General features: G+C 41.0%; 1 protein-coding gene across 2 annotated transcripts in view; it reads right to left on the reverse strand.

The window, feature by feature from the left end:
- The window catches only part of DMXL1 (Dmx like 1), a 121,088-nt gene that overhangs the window by 87,385 nt on the left and 9,703 nt on the right, over positions 1-24,000 (reverse strand). For both annotated transcript variants that reach the window (XM_075601133.1, XM_075601142.1), the window contains exon 3: positions 12,845-12,970. In XM_075601133.1, coding sequence (XP_075457248.1) covers positions 12,845-12,970 — 126 coding nt within the window. The remainder of the gene's footprint in view (positions 1-12,844; positions 12,971-24,000) is intronic.

A 24,000-nucleotide genomic window follows, 5' to 3' on the forward strand; every position in this document is an offset into this window, starting at 1 on the left:
AAAGGAATCAATTCCCCTAACATTCCATGACATAATTCTCAAAGGGAGCTTACTCTCTCAAAGAATATACCCAGTGGAGAATGATTCAGAATTCTTAGAACAGTGGAGAGACTGTGTGGATAAACAGCCGAGTGTAGCATGTAAAAATACATAAAACAGAAACACACAAAGATAACAAAACAGAAATCTTGACATACTGTACTGTATGTTGACTTGCCTTTTTTCCATAAATAGAAATGCTATCAGCTTTACTTTCCCTTCAGCTCCCCCCAGCCCTGCCCTTCTACATACTGAACAATACAGTGCACTGGTCTAATCTAACTCTAGCACCTGAGCTTCTAACACATTGAACTACTGTATTTATAATTATAGCAACTTGCTATATTTGCAATCCTTTCTTGCAAATTAACCCTACAAATATTGAACATACATATCTTCATGGTTAAAATCTACATCGAGTCTCAGAGTATATAGGAACAGTAGGAGAAACCAGCCCCCCAATATATACTCCTTATAAGAAAATGACCCATAGTGTGTCTTTTCTGTATTTGTTTTCTTCCTTTGTAGATCGAGTTTTGAGTTTGTGAATGTAGATGTTTGTTGCATGTATTTACATGCAGAACACATACCGCATTTGTAGAAGCCCGGTTTGCGTTGTTGGGACAGGAAGGTGGGATTAGTTTGAGGCACATAATGGCTGCGTGTTAATTTGTCTCCTAAATTCGGAGAACGCCTACTTGTAAGGCTAGCCCGATCGCCAAGTGTGTTCCTGAGTTCAGAATCTGTCATTAGGGTACCCCAATGTTTCTGGAGTATACCCCTGAGATCTGACCATTGGCGGTTGTAGGTGCTAATGAACCTAATTTGCACCTACAACCGCCAATTCACAAACTCAAACAAAACACATACATACAAGGTTTTATCTTTTATCAATTGTAAAAGCAAGGGAGTCATATACCATCTTGAATGTCCCTGCGGCCTTGTTTACGTCGGTATGACAACACGCGAATTTCGTTTTCGCGTGTTGGAACACATCCGCAACATTAAAAACGCGCAAAAAGACGTAGACGCATGTAAAAAGATTAGCTCGGTTGCACGTCCCTTTCTGCGCTGTCATGGGTCCGACTGTGCAGTCCTCTCTGCATTTGCCTTCGACAGGGTCTCTCTTGGTGCCTGTGGCGGCGATCTTGAGAGGGCTCTGTTGAGGAGGGAGTGCAGGTGGATTGTGCAGCTGGGCACCATGATACCACGTGGCCTTAACGATTACCTTGGCTTTGCCATGTTTTTATAAATATTGCCCCTCTGGTTTAAATTGTTCTTTTGCCTTTTGACCTATTTGCCCTCTAATGCATGGTTTCCCTCTTTATCCTCCCATATACTAACAATCTGTGAACCAGCACTCCCTGTCCCACACCGAAGACCAGCGACAGAGATATGGAGTACACCTAACCATAATGAGGAAGTACTAATGATGAAGATCTATCTACAGTCATTATAACAAAGGCATCATGACTAATTACAACCCACCAGGAATATCCACTGAAAATGTTATAACAGTTATGATCCGCTGATCCACCTTGTCATCTACTTTCGTTCTGGACATTACCTGTTCATCTTGCAACTTAGACAAGAGAAAACACGTCGCTCCTTCCACATTAAGGAGCACCTATGAGTAACGTTTAATTACCATAACCTCTAATTCGCCTATTCATTAGGCTGAAGATAAGGACATTCCAAACGGATTTTAATTTTTGCAATTAATTCGCTCCCTGCCAGCTCCTCTCAGAGAGAAGTTTTCATCCAGGACTACTGTAGCTTTATCATGCATAAGATATATGGCTGCGAGTATCTCTGAACAACTTTTGGTTCGCTCCGATTCTGAGAGTGATAGATCATCTCATATTGTGATACATATTGAAACTCTGCAATTTAGTTGATTTTGGTAGTTTAATGGCTGGAATCTATTCATAAATCTATATAATCGACTATAGATATTTTTCATTGCCAATACTTTCTAAATAATGTCTTTCCTAGCTTACCTGCATTCTTGCCATGGCATACCAATGAATTTAGATTGGATGCAATGACATAGGCACTAATACAGATTGCATATACAATTTGAACAACAAAAACATTTATACATCAATTTGAAATATTTCCACTTGTTATTATCTCTATAACAATGATTTTGCTGGTTTTCCAGAATCTCTCCATTTATGTTTTAGTGAGCTCAAAATAGATATAGTGGTACAGGTGCCAATGTATACTGCATGCACATACTACCCTTACATTCTTATTTTACAGCCTCATTCAGACATCCTACCATTGTATATATGACTTACAGTCCCTTGACTTACATGTCAGGTCTGTAATCTGTGGTCTTTTTTACGTTCCCTGACTTCCACCTATGAGAATCACTTGTATACACAGTTGCCATGACAATCTGACGCCACCACGTACATAGCGCGCTGACGTCACCCGTAATAGCCTCCGCAGCAGTTATTAGCTACAGGACATGAGAATTAGCTGTTTTATCCCTAGAATTGCTTTGTCCACATAGCGGCTGCCTCAGGTTTTGATATTTAACTCTGCTGTGGATCGCGCATGATATAACGCACATGCGCGATGACGTCACGCGCGTCATGCAGCAGATTAACATATATTAATTCAAAGACGGCCACATGTCATATACTGGCCTATCAGACGCTTGCAGTCTCAATCAGCAGCCCCAATGACACTGCCTTCTTGACAGATACTTCCCTATCTCTCACGTGATGACGCCTGATGCATCATCATCCCATTTACATAAGGGTTGACCTTAGAGAGCCCACATGACCAGTGTAGCCCAATGAGATGTATAATCACAGTAACACAGGCTCCAGGATGCTGCAATGATTGTAAACACTCTCTGCTCATACAGCTGCTTGCAATTCATTTAATTTTGGCGCGATTTCTGTAATTATGATTCTCCCTATAAATGCTAGCTCTTTGCTCCCCTCACCACTCCCAGAAGAAGACAGTTTCCCGTCGAAACGCGTTGGAGTGGGAGTCTTGCTGAGGGGGGCCCCTACCTTTCCTATCTACAACATGGAGTACTGACCTAACTATTTGTGACAATCACCTGCTGAGTGGTAAGTATTTTTGCAACCTGTTACCTTCAATTCCTGTGTACCTTTATCATGTAATTATTGCACCAAACTATATGGCATAATACTCTTTACAAGTGGTCACAAGGTCTCAGTATAGGTAGATTGTCACGTAGGTGTGCTTCGATATAGCCACCTACACCCTGTATGTGTCTTGATTTTTATCTTTACTTGACTCTTGCCTCCATGTCCAATATGTTTAGGTAGTGCTGAGCCCCCCTCTTCTTTTAAAATTTCATCCCCTGTTTTATATCACTTGAATAAAATACCATTTTGTTACACCTTCATTTATGTCCGTGTGCTATTTAAAGGTTGCTTTCCTCTTGTTGTTTGCATATTTCTATTAACCTTTAGCACCACTGTTCAGTCTTACAAAAATTGACTTATCAACAGTGTTTAGGACAAAACTCATGTAAGTGTTGAGCGATATCTCTGTGTGTTCTAACACATATATATATATATATATATATATATAGTACGTGTGTAAGACAGTGAATAGAAGACTTGTGGTTCGAATTGCTGGGTATATATATATATATATATATATATATATATATATATATATATATATATATATATATATATATATGTACACACATGCGTTCGTGCGTACACACACACACACACAATGAACCTTTTGGGCATCCTTGGGCCATTCTGGGAATGCCACCAACACGGTCCTTATGCTGTACCCAGTATGGCAGCTGACCAAGCTCTGGACTTGTGGGCAGATCTAGAAGTGCATGTGATCACTCTACGGTGCATGGTGTAAAACGATTTGAAATAGCACCATGCTATAGCAGCAGTTCCTGTGGTGTATGTGTCAACAATCCTGCTAAGCAGTCTAAAAGGTGACACTCCGCTCTGTTTCTTGCAAATCTGTAGCCGATATAAGCAGAGAAACACTTACTCAAGTAGGAAACTTTTCAGCATGGAACCTAAAAAACTATCAAACTTTGATAATATGAAAGTGGTGTAAATCTTTTACAAAAAATAAAATAGCACCAATATATGAATGAAACATTTTTTTTGTATGACATTGTCAGTTTCTGTCCTTCAGCAGAACTGACTAATGAAGCAATGTCAACCAAAGAGGTCCTTATATTTGATCATACTGTATTCCATATTTCACATACGTGCTATGTGCATATGTGCTAGATGACATTCTTATTATGGTTAACATGAAAAATCAACCATGTCATTTAGATGCCTAGATTGAAATATTGAAAACTATTCTAGTACAGAGGGTGGGGGGAAACTCAAATGAGAATCTGAAAATTGCTGATTATTGAACTTGCAACAACCACATGTTGAGTGGGAATCCTTTTAGGAGTAAAACATGGCCAATGTCTATGCATCCTGAGTAAGAAAACTATAGCGTTGTACCTTTACATTGAGGTCTCAACTACGCTATCATACTTACATTTTATAACTACGACAAAAGGCTTACCAATATAACAATATTTTTTGTCAAAGGAGAGCCGGCATAATAAAATAAGTACTTTCCTCATTAGAAAAAGAATAACATGGTGTGGGTTATGACGTAAATTGCAATTCCCATCTCTGACAATTTTTATGAATGTAGCATGTGAAATGGCTTGCAACTGAGACACACACACTGTACGGAACTAAGATCTGTGCACAGGAAACAATGGTAAAGGCTGAGTAGTCCATGCACATATTGACCTTTAAAAAAACAAGTGCAAAGGAAGCCACCGGCTACAAACCTAGTACAACTTGCAGTATAAATGCCAACTTTACATATACAAGTTGCAATAACATGAAAGCACTTACCCACACAACATCTTTCAGTCAGAATCATTTGCATTGGGATTTGCTACTAAAACTGTTCTGGCAACTCTGTGCTCTCTTTTCCCCACCATATAATGTTCTATTTTTGCCATGCAATAAACTCCTACAATACATGTTATTTAACATATTGTATTCAATAGTAGAATAGCCTTAATGCACACATTGCCGCGGCTATTACTAGCATAAAACAATGCAATACTCTATGAGTTACATTTTATCTTAGGACAAGGAAAAATAGAAGGATTTAAAACCAAATATTTTATTATAATGATTCCCTCACGTGGTGTACCTAACATACTGTAAGTTTATAGTCTTCATAACTAACTAACTTCATAACATAGCCAAAACACTATCAAGAATTTAAAGCACTGACTTGTTTTAATGTAACTACATCTGTAGGATTACAGACATGAAAAAACCTAAATTGACCAGTTCTATAGTGTTTTTAGACCTGTAATCTTTATGAAGCTATGAAAGAGACAACTACAGGCATACCCCGCATTAACGTACGCAATGGGACCGGAGCATGTATGTAAAGCGAAAATGTACTTAAAGTGAAGCACTACATTTTTCCACTTATTGATGCATGTACTGTACTGCAATCGTCATATACGTGCATAACTGATGTAAATAACGCATTTGTAACAGGCTCTATAGTCTCCCCGCTTGCGCACAGGTTCGGTGCAGGTAGGGAGCCGGTATTACTGTTCAGGACGTGCTGACAGGCGCATGCGCGAGCTGCCGTTTGTCTATTGGGCGATATGTACTTACTCGCGAGTGTACTTAAAGTGAGTGTCCTTAAACCGGGGTATGCCTGTACTTCTGAAATACCATATTATCTTAAAGTAGTATCAGGATGTGGAAGGCATACTGTATAGTAAAATTAGTTTACTCACATTAGGATAAACGGAAACGATGTTTCATACAACAAAATCCATCATATTGAATACCACAGCCAGAATGACCTAAAAATGCCAGCAAGGCTTCCATCAAAGCTTGAAATATGCCCCGAGTCAGTATTATTTCATTCTGTGAAAACATGCACAGCTCCCACCTCACAACTCAAAAGCATCACTGTGTGGCACATGACGGGAGTAACGAACTGTCCATGTTCTGCATTTATTGGTATTAAAAGTTACGGATTAAAGAACAAACGGTTAATCATGATGGCCCCTACAGGACCTACTGTATAGCACAAACATTATAACACTTTATTTTTGACTCTGTTTTAAAGCAAGAGTGCAGAACCATTAAGGCTCATACTTACAAAGCAGTCTCCTGCTGCCATAAGACAGCTTACAGCCCATTGATTAGAGTGTGATGCAAGGACTGCACTGGAAGGTGCCTTATGGCACAGAACTGCTCAGTAAATACAATGATCAAAACTAATTATTTATTTTATCAATCAAAACAAGGGTCATTTATTGCTATAAATGACTTCTATCTGGTCTTATCTGTTATATTGTCCTAATAAGAAATCTACCTCCTCAAAACAGAAAAATGCACCAGGGATCCCTGCTATTGAGTGTGTTTTTATGCTATTTGGCTTCATCTGTGAAGCTTCATAGAAGCCAGTGTCAATCCAGTACCCTCGTGGGCGAGGGATTTGTCATTTTACTTAACTGTTGTGTATTGTACATTTATTATTTTTGTCAACTGTATTATTTTTACTGTGTTTGGTCATTATGTTACTACTTGACCAAATATTACATTTGTTATATTTTAAGACTGATCCCTGGTGTGCTTTGTGAGCATTTTTCCCTTTCGTCTTTCTGAGATCCCCTTTGGATCAGCACTTGGGGAGTTACTCCAGCATATACAGCTGCAATGAGGATCCCTCTCTTTTCGTATTCTCCTCAAAACATACTCGCATTCATGATCTCGGAGCTTTACAGCAGAACAAGGGGCATACTGTAAACGTTTCTCAGCAGCTCGGATTTCAAATAAACACACGTTTCCTGGGGCTCTCTTGATTGTTTTTGCTGTAATTCAGCAAAAACATGAACCTTGTCCACCATACTTTCCATGCATGATTGACTTGTACCAACAGCAAAGTGTTTCAAGCTACTGAACGGGAACACAAGGCGGGATGTACACAAGGAATGTGATTGTTTTATTTCTGTTAATGTTGAAAGTAAAATAAGATAGTTCAGTCAGAAGTGAGCAAATCGTTTATCACATAACACTACCAACCCCTTGGAGGTTTTCCTCAGAGAAAAAAATAGTTGGTTCCCTTCTGCAACATACATACATACATACACTACAATAGTTAAACCACCCAGAAATCTAAACTTCTCTACTGGTTTTAACATGTTTCTAAATTCAAAACATACTACAGAAGAAATAAAAAAAAAGAATAAATACATACATAATAATATAAATTATACTTCACCCAATCACGTCAGCGTGATGAAGACAGCACTGCATGGTATTGTAAGGCTACGGCCCAGGTGTCGGCGCTGCACGCGCGCCTGCCAGGCTGGCGGAGCGTGCAGCTGTGATCCCCAGTTCGTGCAGAGCTGCAGGGGCAAAGACGGAGTGGGATTGATGGGGGCGCAGCCATTACATCACCCGGCAGATTCGCCTTCATTGGCTAAACCGCCGGCGGCGTGGCCAACACTCAGTCACCAGTTCTGAAGACAATTATACTGTCTTCAGAAAAATCTGGTCACGCAACGCAGCAAGTGGGCCCGGCCCCATTGAAAGGCGGTTCTTGTCCCTGCAGCGCACGCCATAGCGTGACCGCCTAAGTGGCCAAGTGAAACTTTAGTCTTGCATACCTAAATGCAAGCAAAACTAAAATTACACTTGACCACTCACCATGCAGTGCGGTCTTCTTCACACCGATGTGTTTGGGTGAAGTGCAATCATTTTTATTTCATGTATAATGATACAAGCCATAGTTTGGCCTGTTGGTGGCTGTGTGTCAGTGTGAGTATGTCAATGTGCATCCGTGACACACAACACTAGCACTAATGAAATTAAACTTGAAAATATAAAAGGATCTCGCACAATCCTAATAGGAAATATTGTGTCAGAAAAAAAAGTAGCCAATATAAATATTGATGTATTGACAATTGCCTCCAATGTAACTCGCTCGTAGAGTGATCAGATGCTATTAATCTTTCTTAGATTGAGATTATACCAAGTGCTGCAGCGCTCTTCTGTGATGTCACCCAGCACTGCCGCCGAGCAGCATAGTAATTATGTTAGAAGAGAGAGCAGAGGAGGCGTGGAAGTGAGCGTTTCACCCTCATTGCCTGAACTGCTCACGTGACAGAGGTAAACAGAATAGAAATACCTTGCTAGCTCCCTTACAGGATGGACTCATGAAAAAACCCGGCGCCCCCTCCATAGGTTTCACTCCTACAGGAGCAGCGCCACAGAACAAGCACCAGGACGAACATCTCAGGTGCATGGGATTTTTGTATATACACAGGTGATCCTCAGTTATCAAATACAATGCGTTCTTGTAAATGGCGTCAGATAGTGGGAACCATTGTAACGTAAAACCCATTCTCTGCCCATTGGTTTGTATTAGAGAGTTACAGATATGCGAGTCTGTGAGCGTCAAATAAGTCGTTTCGGCGTTGGAAAACTGACCATTAGTGCGCGCGCACACACAGGAAAATACTAAAACTATAAAAAAATTATTATTTACATATTATGGTAGCTGTCCTCTAGCAGAAATGTTTTTACTTCATGGCAAAAACAGAGTATACGGTTACATTTTCAAATGAAAGAACTCTGTATGATTATCTCTCAATACATGCATTAGAGTTTTTGCAGTAGCGTGAGAGGTAAGAGCAGATCTATAACACAAAGGAAGAAGCGACAAGTTTAGTCATGCCGTTAATGTGAATGAAAAAGGAAAGGCAAGAGTCAAATGTTACTCCTAGGCAACGAGCTTTGGCGACAGGATGTATGTATGTCTTTATTTATATAGCGCCATTAGTGTACATAGCGCTTCACAGCAGTAATACATGTGACAATCATATAAATAGCAAATAATACAAACAGGTCATGGGAATAAGTGCTTCAGACATAAAAGTAACATTTTGGAAGAGGCGTCCCTGCTCCAAAGAGCTTACAATCTAATTGGTAGGTAGGAAGAACGTACAGAGATAGTAGGAGAGCATTCTGGTAAGTATGTCTGCAGGGAGCCGAGCTTTATGTATCATGTGTATAGTATTAGCCACGGTGCTACTCGTATGCTTCTTTAAGCAAGTGTGTTTTAAGGTGGGTCTTAAATGTGGATAGAGAGGGTGGTAGTCGGGTATTGAGGGGAAGGGCATTCCAGAGGTGTGGGGCAGTCAGTGAGAAAGGTTTAACGCAGGAGAGGGCTTTAGATACAAAGGGGCTAGAGAGAAGACATCCTTGAGAAGAATGCAAGGGTCAAAATGGTGTATAGCGAGAAATTAGGGCTGAGATGTAAATAGGAGCAGAAGATTGTAAAGCTTTAAAAATGAGGAGGAGAATTGAGTGCGAGATGCAGGATTTGATCGGAAGCCAGGACAGTGATTACAGCAGGGGAGACGCTGAGACAGATTTAGGAAAGAGTAGAGTGATTCTGACAGCAGCGTTTTGGATAGATTTTGGGGGAACAAGTGAGTGGCAGGAAGGCCGGACAGCAGGAGATTGCAGTAGTCAAGACGGGAGAGAATAAGGGCCTGAGTCAAAGTTTTAGCAGTCGAGCAACAGAGGAAAGTTTGTATCTTTGTAATATTGCGGAGGAAAAAGCGACAGGTTTTAGAAACGTTTTGAATATGAGGGGCGAATGTGAGAGAGGAGTCGAGTGTGACCCCTAGGCAGCGTGCTAGGGCTACTGGGTGAATGATAGTACTTCCAACAGTAATGTGGAAGGAGGTAGTAGAGCCAGGTTTGGGAGGAAGTATGAGGAGCTCTCTTTTTGCCATGTTAAGTTTAAGTTGGCGGAGGGCCATCCAGGATGATATCGCAGAGTGACATTCAGAAACTTTGGTCTGTACAACAGGTGTAAGGTCAGGGGTTGAAAAGTCAATTTGTGTGACGTCAGCATAGAGGTGATATTTAAACCCAAGAGATGTTATTAGGTCACCCAGAGAAAGTGTGTAAAGAGAGAAGAGGTCCCAGGACAGAGCCCTGGGGTACCCCCACAGAGAGATCGATAGAGGAGGAGGTGTTGGCAAAAGAGACACTGAAAGTACGATGGGAGAGGTAAGAGGAGATCCAGGATAGAGCTTTGTTCCGAATACGAAGAGTATGGAGAATGTGAAGTAGAAGAGGGTGGTCCACGGTGTCAAATGCTGCAGAGAGGTCGACTAATATGAGCAGAGTGTAATGACCTCTGTCTTTGGCAGCATGGAGGTCATTAGTTAATTTAGTGAGGGCTATTTCAGTCGAGTGAGCAGTGCGGAAGCCAGATTGTAGATTGTCTAGGAGAGAATAGGTGTTGAGAAAGTGGAGCAAGCGAGAGAATACAAGATGCTCAAGGAGTTTAGAGGCAAAAGGCAGCATGGAGACAGGTCGATAGTTAGAAAGACAGGTACGGTCAATCCTGCTGTTTTTGAGTAATGGTATAACTGTTGCATTTTTGAAGGAGGTGGGAAAGGTACCAGAGTAGAGGGACGAGTTAAAAATGTGTGTGAGCGTTGGTATTATAGTAGGAGCAAGAGGGTTTAGGAGATGGAGGGAATGGGGTCAAGAGGACAAGTGGTAGAGGGTGAAGAGGAGATCAGCAGTGACACATTCTCCTCAGAGAGCTGAAAAAGAGTTGAGGAAGGCAGGAGGAGAGTTAGGAAGAGGTGTAGGATGGGAGGAGGAAACAGAGGGAATGTTCCGACGTATAAATTCCACCTTTTCCTTAAAATACTCAAAGTCCTGAGGTGAGATGGAGGAAGAGGAAGCCGCAGCTGAGGGTGGTCTGAATAGAGAGTCAAAGACAGAGAAGAGTCGGCGTGGGTTAAACTTGTGCATGTTGATTAGTGAAGAAAAGTAGTTTTTTTTAGCCAGAGAGTGGGCAGAGTTGAAACAGGATAGCATATATTTGTAGTGAAGGAAGTCTACGAGAGTATGAGATTTCCCCCAGAGGAACGAGTGGAGGAACGCAGCATGGGCGTGTGGGAATTTAGCCAGGGTCTGGGGTTAGAAGGGCGAGGACGGCAGAGAGAAAGTGGGGCATGTAGATCAAGAGATCAAGGATAGATGGTAGAGCCATTTAAAGTGGTGATGAAAGGGGATATTAGGCCAGTGTTTGGGGGGGGGGGGGGGGAGAGATATATGAGGAATTCAGTTTTAGACATTAAATTTAAGGCAGCGGAGAGCACCATCAATGAGGATATAGCCAGGAAGCAAATCACAGACTAGGGACTGGATTGCAGGTGTGACGGTAGGGGTGGATAGATGTGTATCATCTGCTTACAGAGAACTAAAGCCAAAAGAGTTGATGAGCTCACCAAGTGATATAGTGTGTACAGAGAGAAAAGGAGAGGTCCCAGAACCGAGCACGGAGGTACACCGACAGACAGATCAAAAGAAGACGAACACGTTAGCAACACAAACCGAAAATGTGCGATGGGAGAGGAATGAGAACCAGAATAGAGCTTTGTTGCCAATACCACGCGAGTTTAGAATATGAAGGAAAAGAGTGATCGACAGTATCATAGGCAGCAGGGAGATCGAGTAGGATTAGTAGGATTAGTAGGAAAAAAATGACAATGGGATTTGGCTTCATGCTACTTTAGTGAGCATAGTCTCTGTGGAGTGAGCTGTACAAAACTCAGATTGTAAAGGATCCAGGTGGGCATGGGAATTAAGAAATTTGCCATATGTGAGAACACAACACGTTCCAGCAGTTTGGTGGCAGGAGGCATACTGGGCAGTAATTAGTAAGGCACGTGGGGTCTAGGGTGTTTTTGAGAATAGGTGTGACTACTGCATGCTTAAAGGAGGGGAAAATATTAAAAGACAGAGGAATTAAAGATATAGGTGAGAGTGGGGACTAAGAGAGGAGTAAGAGTTCTGAATAGCTGTGAGGGGATAGGAACGCGAGGGCACGTGGTAGAGGGAGAAGAGAAAAATCAACTTAGAAATGTCCAATTCTGTATCTGGAAAAAAGGAGTCAAGAGTGGCAGGAGATATAGGTAGAAGTAGTGGAGGGGAAGGGACAGAAGGACAGCATCAACCTCGCCTTTACAGTGGTCGGCAAAGGCTTGAGGAGAAGTGAAGGAAGCTCCTCCCCAAGGTAAGGGTAGTGTGTGTGTGTGTGTGTGTGTGTGTGTGTGTGTGTGTGTGTGTGTGTGTGTGTGTGTGTGTGTGTGTGTGTGTGTGTGTGTGTGTGTGTGTGTGTGTGTGTGTGTGAGAATTGGTTGGTGTCCGCCACTCTCTCCTTAACTCTCAAGTGTGCCCTTGGGCACAAAAAGGTTGGGGAACCCTGCGGTACACAGAAGCAGGTTAATATTATAATTCATCCCCTAAGTGTATTCCAGAGAGGTCCGTTTAACATGGTGCATCACTACTTCTATGCAAGAGACTGCCAGTTAAACCCGTACTGTGGGTAGCAAGCCCAGGTGGTACGACCAGTACCTTCCTGGTGTAGGAGTGAGAGCTACAAAAGTTATCAGTGAAGTGTGTCAATGTCTGAAGCAGTATTGACAGACGTCCAATAATGCACCAGGTTTTATAAAAGTTCCTGGCGCCCACCCTTGTTCCATTCAAGCACCCACGCCCAGCCTGCACCCTGAACGGGTATGAGAGATGGAACACTGTCATGTATATAATCAATTGGATGAAGACTCCTTTACAGCCAGGCAGGGAAGGTTACATATACATTGACATACAAATAGAGTCACATACAACAAATGTAACATAGTACTTGGAAATAAATAAAGGAGATAACTTCCACTTACCCTGCCTTGCTGCATTGAGCAGTCCACACATCCCACCTGGATGTTTCCATGTTGAACTCCAGGGATTATTTGTAGTCTTTCAAAATCACTTCCCAAAATCACCACATCACACCCGGATGCATATGCCTGCGGAAGAGAAGGGGGGGGGGGGAAGATGGGGGAGGAAAAGTGACTTTGTTAATAACTTTTAGGATACAAAGCAGTGACAAAACGAACTGCGGTTGAAAAAGACATTTTTCAACTGCGAATCAATACTGTGAAAATAGATAATAAATCTTCCTCAGTGCTTGTTTTTTCTTCATATGGTTCAGTGTGTCAGACGTGGAGGTTGACAGATTCCAAATCGTGTATTTAGCAGACTAACTAACAGCATGTTCAGGTGCTTTATTGAACCTAAATGAAGTAGCTGTACAAACTTGAAAAATAAATCCTGTTCTATGTTTATAAATCAATATAACAAAGTGAAAGAAACCTTTTATAAAAATGAATCGCATCTTGAAAGATCATTTTTGGCCAACATTGGTCAGACATCAACATGAGTTTGTGATAAAATGAGATTCCTTTAGCCACAGTTTTTCAGGTAACTAATTTTGTTACAGCCTGGCCTCCATGAACAGGTGTTCCCAAAACAACAAACTGCAGATCGTGACACCAAATGTTTTCAAAATATCTTTTTGCAGGTATAAGCTAGAAATAAAAAATTAAGCCAACACAACTTGTATGTAAATTGTTGCATTTGGCTTTGTTTGCAGTCTATGTTACTTAATTTTGGGACAACACTGGATGCAGAGTTTCGCTGGAACAGTTTCATCAGGAGTCTCATAAATGAGAGGTTCTGAAGGATATCACCTTTTATACCTATCCTAATCTGATTGAAGTATTCACACGTGTGTGAAATCTATAGCAGTTGAAATCAACCTCATTGGCAACCATATCTAAGCATAGAGACTAAAAAAAAAAAAAAATCAGAGTTTATACAATAGAATAAACTACTCTCTAACGAAACCAGAAAATGGTGGGATCGTCTCTTCTTGGAGAAATATTTGGAAGAGTGTAGAATACCTAGACGGCTAAGAATCCTAAAAAAAAAACAACACAACCCCTACTATACATCTTGATAAATTTAGTGACATCTAGAAATGATAGTGACATAGTTGAGACATTAGGGGGTCTGACGTAACAGCATTAGGTTCTAAGAAGCCATTTTGTTTGACTATTTTAGTCCGCCATCTTGTCTGTGTAAGTTTTTATGTCATCTTTCTATGTGAAGAAATCTGTGTGAACGAACGTGTGAAACAGAGAATGGAAAGTTTTCGTTCCTAGCTGATTTTATTGATCTTTCCTCATCCATATCATACTAAAGAAAAAGGACCCAGTCTTGCAGCACTCGATCACTAGAAATGTAATGTTGTAAATTTAAAAATATACTTTATTTATAACCTTGAATAAAAAATAGGGTGTTAAAACGTAATTAAATGGTAATCAACAGCACGTGACTGTATCCTTGATAACCCACCTACGTTAAGGTGGGTAGATGTAGTAGAGTCTCTAATGAATATTGGGGATCAAACGCTACTAATAGTAGCTACCTAGAAATATAGGACAAAGGAGCCTGTGAGAGCCCACTCAAAAAACACTCTCCTTACGAGTGTATCCAGGCGTATGATACGCACTAAATTGATACACTGAGGATAGGCACAATAATATAGTGTGGCATAATGTGTGCTTGGTTAGACCTATGTGATGTCTGTCCCTGATAGAGATATGCACTGTATGAGCCAGGTCTATGGTGAGAACCTGTGTAGCCCACACTTTTGATCATAGATGCAGACTCATGAACACACTACGTGGTGAGATACAGGATGGTTTGGCATAGCTAGAGCATTGAGTAAAGTCATATAGACACCTAAACTGTAGGTAAGGTTAGTAGTAGAGACACCTGTTGATAGCAGTTGATACAATGGTGCTATGAATGTGTTGTTAACCAGGGTACACCTTAACTCGTGTCAATGTAGGTTGTCAATGTTATCTGCTGTTGCTGCCCAGTGGACGCTGTAATAGGAGCCAGATGCAGACACTGTGCACATGTATGCAATTACCCTTGAGTGAGCGTGGTACTGTGCTGCGCACAAAGGGTGGATGATGGCATGGAGGCAATCTCCAACGTGTCTACAGTGGCACAGGTGGGTAAGCACTAATCAGTAAAATGTGATGTTATAGGCTGTAACCCCCTGCGGTGCTGCTCAGCGGATAGTGGGTTAATGCATAGTCGGATTGCCAAATTGCTCAGCTCAAAGAGGAGTTGGGTGTAAAGGTGGTTGATGCTGGGGTTAGTCAGTGAAACCCATAGACGCACCACCCTCCCTCTCGATGATCAGCTGATCTGTATCTATGACCAAGTGAAGGGAACCGGTCTAACTTGTAACGCACAGTCCCCTACATTAGCGCTGATCTTGGTTATATCAGCGCTGATGTGCTCGAGGACTTGCCTGTCTATAGGTGAGTTACTCAATGGCCCCTCAGGCTGGAGGATTCCGCGATAAAGTAGTAAAGCGCGATCCCATATACACATGCACAGGCAGGGGAAGCTTGAGAAATATTAGCGCTGATGAATATCAGAAGGCTGCTGCACTTGAAATAAATGAGCTTCCCGCGTGTGTAGGAGGTAGGTGGCCATTTTACTGATTAGTGCTTACCCACCTGTGCCACTGCAGACACGTTGGAGGTTGCCTCCATGCCATCATCCACCCTTTGTGCGCAGCACAGTACCACGCTCACTCAAGGGTAATTGCATACATGTGCACAGTGTCTGCATCTGGCTCCTATTACAGCGTCCACTGGGCAGCAACAGCAGATAACATTGACAACCTACATTGACACGAGTTAAGGTGTACCCTAGTTAACAACACATTCATAGCACCATTGCATCAACTGCTATCAACAGGTGTCTCTACTACTAACCTTACCTACAGTTTAGGTGTCTATATGACTTTACTCAATGCTCTAGCTATGCCAAACCATCCTGTATCTCACCACGTAGTGTGTTCATGAGTCTGCACCTATGATCAAAAGTGTGGGCTACACAGGTTCTCACCATAGACCTGGCTCATACAGTGCATATCTCTATCAGGGACAGACATCACATAGGTCTAACCAAGCGCACATTATGCCACACTATATTATTGTGCCTATCCTCAGTGTATCAATTTAGTGCGTATCATACGCCTGGATACACTCGTAAGGAGAGTGTTTTTTGAGTGGGCTCTCACAGGCTCCTTTGTCCTATATTTCTAGGTAGCTACTATTAGTAGCGTTTGATCCCCAATATTCATTAGGGACTCTACTACATCTACCCACCTTACCGTAGGTGGGTTATCAAGGATACAGTCACGTGCTGTTGATTACCATTTAATTACGTTTTAACACCCTATTTTTTATTCAAGGTTATAAATAAAGTATATTTTTAAATTTACAACATTACATTTCTAGTGATCGAGTGCTGCAAGACTGGGTCCTTTTTCTTTTGTATGATATAATCACGTCTCCATCCAGTCAGCACCTCACTGTGGTCTAACACTAGCTGTGCGGGTTTCCTTTGCGTGTAGTCTTTTCTCATCCAATCAGCTCCAAATGAAAGTGTAAACAGGCCAGAAGTTATGAGAAGCCTTGTTAGCGCAGTCTAAGATAAGCTCAGATTCTTAAAGTGAAACTGTTTCTCATACTAATATGCCAGGTGGCTGAACAGACATCACATTTAACCCCATAATGATTTTTAGCTTACATACATTTATCCAGTATTATTATGCATTACAAAATTACATCAGCTTTAGTATTGTTATGTATTACAAAATGATGTCATATCTAGTGACGTGCAAGCCCCCCCATAAAGGGGTGGAGCTTTAGTTTTTAGGGCATAAATATATGGCATACCGTGTTATCTGGGTGAGAGCTTTTTGTTTTGAAGCTGTCTCCACTGTGTGCACTCTGAATAAACTCATTTGATAACTGAATTTTTGTTGTAACTTTTTACAGCTTTAACAATAGCTTTAAGGATGTATACCTTTATGTATAAATACAGGAAATAATGATTGGTATAAGACTGCTGCGTCCCAGAATAAAGCAACCTCAGCTCACCAGGCGTGGAAAGGTTAAAAACTGTTTATTTGACTACATAAAAACAAAAAAAGAAACAAACAAATACAAAAAAAACACCTCCTACGCGTTTCAGGCTCTAGCAGCCCTTTTTCAAGGAGTTACTCCTTGAAAAAGGGCTGCTAGAGCCTGAAACGCGTAGGAGGTGTTATTTTGTATTTGTTTGTCTCTTTTTTTCGTTTTTATGTAGTCAAATAAACAGTTTTTAACCTTTCCACGCCTGGTGAGCTGAGGTTGCTTTATTCTGGGACGCAGCAGTCTTATACCAATCATTATTTCCTGTATGCCGTTTTGCCGATCGGAGAGACGCACTGTGGCTTTGAGGACACGTTACATGGGATTTGATGCTGCACGGAGATTACTCACGGCATTCACGGAGTGAGGGGAGCGTTCCCGGACGGACCGGAAGTAGGTGTACATGCCACCGGCACTCGGGAGCTCCAGCAGCTTGAGAGAAGCAGACGGCAGCAAGTTGGAGATTTCGTGAGGTCTATACCAGGACCGGATCAGATGGACTTGTGGAGGTAACGGAGGCTACACCGAGGGATCCAGAGAGGTAACACACATTTCCTCCACTGTGTATATATCCCAAGTAGCGGTATCCAAAGGAACTCCCACTCCACATACTCCTGTCTCTGGTCTTATCTCCAATCAACATATACCGCATCCCACGTCCTTTATTCTACCTCAAGACATAGACCACAGTTGTCCTATATATCATGGTTTACTATTTATATATTTGTATGCTCTCCGTTTAGAGGTTTGGGTAGCTTTCTTTTTGATTCCTTTATGTATAAATGTTGGATGTTATTGCTTTTTTCGTCTGTATGCTTTGAGCTTTGAGATGGTTGCTAGGGGGGTTTATTTCTGCTGCTTTACATTTCACACACCTGTGAATACTTCAATCAGATTGGGATAGGTATAAAAAGTGATATCCTTCAGAACCTCCCATTACGAGACCCCTGATGAAACGTTCCAGCGAAACGAGTAAAGACCGGGATCGCTGCTGCCCAGCACTGGCACCCTCACACTACTTTCCCAGAACTGGAGCGGGGTGTTGCTGGAAGCGAAGTCAAGAGCGGACGCCAGTCACGAGGGACGTTGTGCGCGTCGGGCGGCGGTGAGAATTTCTAAACCAATAGTATATATTTGTGGCATTGTAAGTGTTCATTTTTATGTACTGATAGTGTCTATAAAACCTGTTTATACCATCTGCAACATCGCTTGCCTTCTCTCCCGAGGTGGATTCCTGACAGAAAGATTAATGTACAGATGAACACCTCAGAGCGATTATCAGGCATATTGCCTCTCTCTCAATAAGACTGTTTGTATATAGTATCTCTCTGCATTCTTTGAGACTTTCTTCCAATGTCGAGTTTATTCTCTCAGATATATGGTCATCTCATCAATTTATTCACCGTACCCGTTTTTTTTAATCTATTTACGCTCCCCATTGTTTCTTCATATAGGTTACTCTTTTGGGAAGATTCGAAAACGAATTTTCCTTTTTGGGTTTTTCAGCTGCATTTTGTCTTTATATTACACCTTAATTTATATATCAATACACTATATTAGTTGTATTTGTCACTTATTTTATTTTAGACCTCATTGGTCTTTCACAATATTTTAGAAGCAAATTCTTAATTTTTTTGTTGTTGTTACTAATGGTAGTGACATGTTTAAGTGGTTAAATCTGGGTGACGGATTCCTTTTTATTAAAAATAATCATCATATCTGTGAGGAAATGGGCAGTAGGGCTCCCAAAATAAAAGGTGGAGCCCAGACCAGCTGCCCACTCATCAGTTTTACTGTGGGCATCCAAGGGTAAGTCTTGGGCACAGGGGTGATACCTCTGTAATTTATATGTGCTAATGTTTCCAAAGCAGTGATATCACTCTGTTTAGGATCTTGGACACTCAGCAGTTAACCTAGACATCTGTAAAAGTGGTTATAACCACTGGGCAATTGAAGCGCTTGCATTGTATGCCAGGGAGGGCAAACCGATTGTATGGGCCGGATATCTGTGCGTTTTGCCATACATTCCGTTTCTATGCGGGGGTGCTGGAATAACATTTTGTACCCTGCAAATAATAAACCACAAGTGTATTAGCTCCCTGCATGTGGCTAGTTGTGTCCCAGGTCTCAGGGAAGGCAATAAGGGATATGGAAGAGTTGAGCATACCCTACAGGCCCGTCTGGGCATAGATAGGGGATCTCTGGCAATGAGGTGCCCCATGATGTGACAAAATAATTGTTTGGTTTTTAAGCCTGGTGAGCCAAATGATTTCCACTGACTACTATCTTGTCTGACTTAAGAGGCAAAATACCCCTCTACTCCTCACTTATCTTTTTCAACTCCCTGGACAAGGACAGGGATGTAGAAGGGCAGAGGTAACACTTGACCGACAAACCCTTCTCCATTTCAGAGGCTCAGAAGAAAAATGGTGCTCAATTGCCACAGTAACAAGATTTGACAAAGAAAATTGGATTTTGAAATTCTTTACAAAATTTTATTTTTAGTTCCGCTATAAGTGATTGCACCTTTAAATTGAACCAAAGGACCCAGAGGATTATAATTGAAAGGAGTTCACTTCAAGAGAATACTTGTAAGTCGCAACAGAGAAATAGGTAAGGCAACAAGGTTAAACTAGAAACATCCAAATAAAAAAAGTGTATTACTGAGGCAGCATCATTACTACTCACTAACCTGCTCAACCAGTCTCTTGCCAGGAATAGTTTGTAGGACAAAGAGAAGGCAAATGTAGCCGCACTTCAAATAATGGTATTACAGGACAATCAACCTTTTAAAGCAGCAACCCGCGCCGGCTTTTTCTAGGGCTTGGCTCAGGGGAGACTAGTTTTAATCACAGTTTTTGTGGTAGGGGATTACAGCTTTAACTCTTTGGCTACCTCTGGCACACCAGAGGCTCCATGGCTTGGTATCTACGTCATATGCCATTTGCTCATTTTCCTGGGGAGATCCCATTCTACACTCCTGTGGAGCGATGAACGCCATCACGCATGCGGAGGAACGGAAGGACTCCTCTTCCATTCTGTCATCAGTGACGCCACAATCACGTTATCTATCGCAAAGTGCCAGCGGGACTGTCATATCTATAAATCTTACATCAGGATATCTACAGGCTTGTACAGCCACATCGTTTTACATCGGTCATCTTCATCAAAAATACCTTTGAAGAAAGTCTTTGTAAAGAATCTCCTGTTTGTTACTTTTAAAGACGAAGGCAACAAAACAGACTGATAAAAGATGGAGCAAGCCATGCCTTGCAGATAATAAAAACAAATGTGATCCAAGCTAATTCACAACCCATTGTGACACCTGTTACACAACCACACAGTTGCAAATTACAAAGGAGATGGAAAAGTTAAACAAAAAACAAGGAGTGCACTCAAAAAACAAAAAGCATTGATAATGGAGAACACTACTGTATACCCCACGAGCTTCTAAATGGGGACCCTTATTGGAGGTGCTATGGTATAGGCCTGGGGTCAGCAACCTGCGGCTAGCGAGCCGCATGCGGCTTTTCTGGCTGGTCCATGCGGCTCATTGCTGGAGGTGCTTCCTCCACTGAGGCTTCAGTGCCTTCCCTTGCTTGTCGGTGCACTCCGGCTCTGGTGCTCTCTACTGCTTGTTGGTGCTCAGCGGGGAAGTGCACGCCGCACAAGCCCCAGTCTGCCTGCACCTCAATTGCTAGGAGCGCCAACAGACCACAACAGTGCTGCAAGTATGTGTGTGGGGGATAATTATGCAGGGGGATTGTTTTGTGTGTGATTATACTGTGGGAGTGGGGAAGGAGGGGATCATTTTATGTGGCATAATTATGTGTATGTATATACACACACACACACACACACACACAGTGTGTATGTATTAGAATGGAGCTGGCGATTAATATGCTTTGCAGAAGATAGTACGTCGTGTAGTGATAGATATAAATCTATATCTCTATATCATACATACACATATACTGATATAATAAACGGTTTCGCACAAAATAAATAAAGGGACTTATTGTGAAATGCATTTTATTCTGATTAAATTAAGTTATTAGTGTGTGTACAGTATGTGCATGTGGGAGTGCAATATTCATGCATGTGTTGCTGTTCTCGGAATATTTTGAACAAAATCTTTTTTTTATAAAATGGATCAGAGCCCTGGTATAGGCTATGGCTTACTCAGACCCTAATTCACTTAGCTGAAAAAAGCAAAGTAACACCATGCAGCACTCAAAAATAAATAAAGTATATTTAAAGCATAACGACAAAAAACAGAAAAAATGCAAAATACTAAAAATCCCATCAATACATGAATCTTCTCAACATTGCTTATGACAATATATCTATTGCATATTGTACTTAGCTTGAATGATGCTATATCTACAGTATGAGCTGTGGGGCAGGACGTGTCAAAACGGTCTCATAACTTTTGAGGTCACAAGACCTTTCATCAGACATGATGGCGTGGCATTTATTTATAATATGTTTTACCAGGAAGTGATACATTGAGAGTTACCTCTCGCTTTCAAGTATGTCCTGGGCACAGAGTTAGAACAATACATGCTTACATTAAATGAACAGGGTTATACAGTCAATTCACAGACATTTCATGTACAGTTACAGTTGGAAAATTGGGTGCAGGGGATAAAAGAGTTGGAGAGTTTCAGATTGAAATACAGCAATTTTAACACCAGCAAACAGCTGACACCCTTTGGCTGCCCTTCTGCCATGCGCACAGATATAGACTGAAGGAGGTCAGAATGAATGCAGCTGTGATTTCAGAGTCCTTATATCCTCCAGATAATTAGCATGCCTGATGGTGGGGCATGCTCGTGATATAGTATCCTTCAAGCTAAGTACAATATGCAATGGATATATTGCTTATAACTTTGTTCCGATATGAGAATATTGATGGGAATTTGTATGGTTATGCTTTAAACACATTTTTGATACATTTATTTTTTGGAATGCTGCATGGTGTTACTTTTTTTTTTTAGTTCAAGGTAGATGGAAAGTTAGAAATTGACCATCAAATTTGTTTTTGACTGAGTGAATGTACCTTTATCACATAGCAGGGTATCTAGTGCTATAGATTAAAAAAACAAAAAAAAACAAATAGGCGTTCCATTATGCAAGTCTAATTTCAATAAAGTCTGTTTTTGTTCTATGCATAAAATGTTTTTTATTTAGGCAGACTGCACCCAATTTTGTCCGATATCGTACCTTTTTTGCGAGTGTGACACACGCACACACAAGGCTAGCTTCATTATAACCACTCTGCTAATAACAGGGCACCACTTAACTGGTGCGTAAGAACAATTGGCATCTAAATGAGGAGAGGCAAAGTCATGTGTTGAGATAAAAGCCCTATTTGTAAAAGAGAAATGCCAATTTAAACCCCCTCCTAAAAGACAAAACAGAACTTGAGCTCAAGCACAATGCATGCTATTATTCAGTTATCTTATCTGGCATAATAAGCATATACAGATATGTGGATGAAAACTATAGAGATTATAGAATGTACTACTTATGTATACTACAATAACCTTTTCACCCTCATTTCACTGTTTGCCCCTTTTGGGGAACTTTTTCCTTGGAGTATCTGACATTGTTATATAGAGGGTAATTCACATTCACTTCTATACCAATACACAGAACTCAAAATGTCTTACTGTAGGAATATAAAAATCTATGCAATATGTATGACCTAAAACAAACTACACTCTCTCTAGAGTGCTATGGTGTAACAGGGTCCCCATTGTTTTTATCTTGCTTGAAAGAAGCACACAATGCCCTCCAGTTAAAGATCAAAAGTCCCTCATTCAAAAGGTGCAGAGCACAAAAAGTCTCTACACTTTCTTTCCCAGTTTCTGAAACATTGACATCTTTGTGCAATGCCACCAACCAACAACACACATTGCTACCACTCCTCTCCTGAACTGTTGGCTAAACAGAGATTGTGTGTGCGCGTGCCTTGGGAAGAGGAGACAGAACCAGTTGAGAGCACCCTAGCAAGGATTTTTCTGGAGCTTCCGCTTCTCAACGCAAGAAAAAAAAAAAGAAAAAAAAGGACTATGAATAAATCAAGGAAAATGCATTCAGTGCTTCATATTTTGTGAAAAGAACATATTTACTTGTGTAGCAAATTTCCATAAATTTACCACTGTGTTCTGTTACACAAGCTGGAGATGCTATACTTACTAAATGAATACATATCTCAAGCGTCCACACGCTTTAGAACGCACCATTAGTGACATTTCCACAGGCAGCAAAATGTACAATGTAAGTTCATTTAACCAAAAATTGTAAGGCCCAAACAGAAAGATTTTTTTTCCTGGTGTATAAAATGAAGGTTTGTAGTATGTACCACTTTCAAAGACTTAATACATTTAATACTACGCAGGGAGTGAAATACCAAGCTTTATGGCCATCCATGGAGGCTATATATTAAGGCACCAATACAGTTACATGTCCATTCTGGAAAATAGGTCAGCACAATAGAAAATCTGAAGGTAAGAAGGGGTGTAATAAAAAAAATAGAAAAATCCTTGCATCCATCACAGCAGCACACATCCTATGGTCTGTCAGTTCTCCATACATACAATCTAATTTCTAAGGTCATCGGGGCAGGGACAAATTTTCCCAAATGTTACTTTTAGGTCTGTAGCACTTATTCACACTGTCTATTATTTTGTCAAGTGTATTACAGCTATGACGCGGAATACAAAAAAATAATATATATATGCATACATTGGCTCCACCTCCTGAAGTATTTCAGGAACTTGAATTGGAGGTGGGTGTAAGGGCGTCTTTTCTCCTCTTCCGGATCAGTATTTATTGCAGTGATTAAACGCCAGAAAAAAAAACAAAAACACAAAAATAACTGCATACGCACTGTGTTGAATTCTGGGTAAGAAAGAACATTTGTGTTCTGCCATGATGGACTAAAAGAAAATAAATAGTCAGTAAGCCAAACATTCAGTTTC

This window comes from Ascaphus truei, chromosome 1 (assembly GCF_040206685.1).
Source record: "Ascaphus truei isolate aAscTru1 chromosome 1, aAscTru1.hap1, whole genome shotgun sequence".
Classification (NCBI taxonomy): domain Eukaryota; kingdom Metazoa; phylum Chordata; class Amphibia; order Anura; family Ascaphidae; genus Ascaphus; species Ascaphus truei.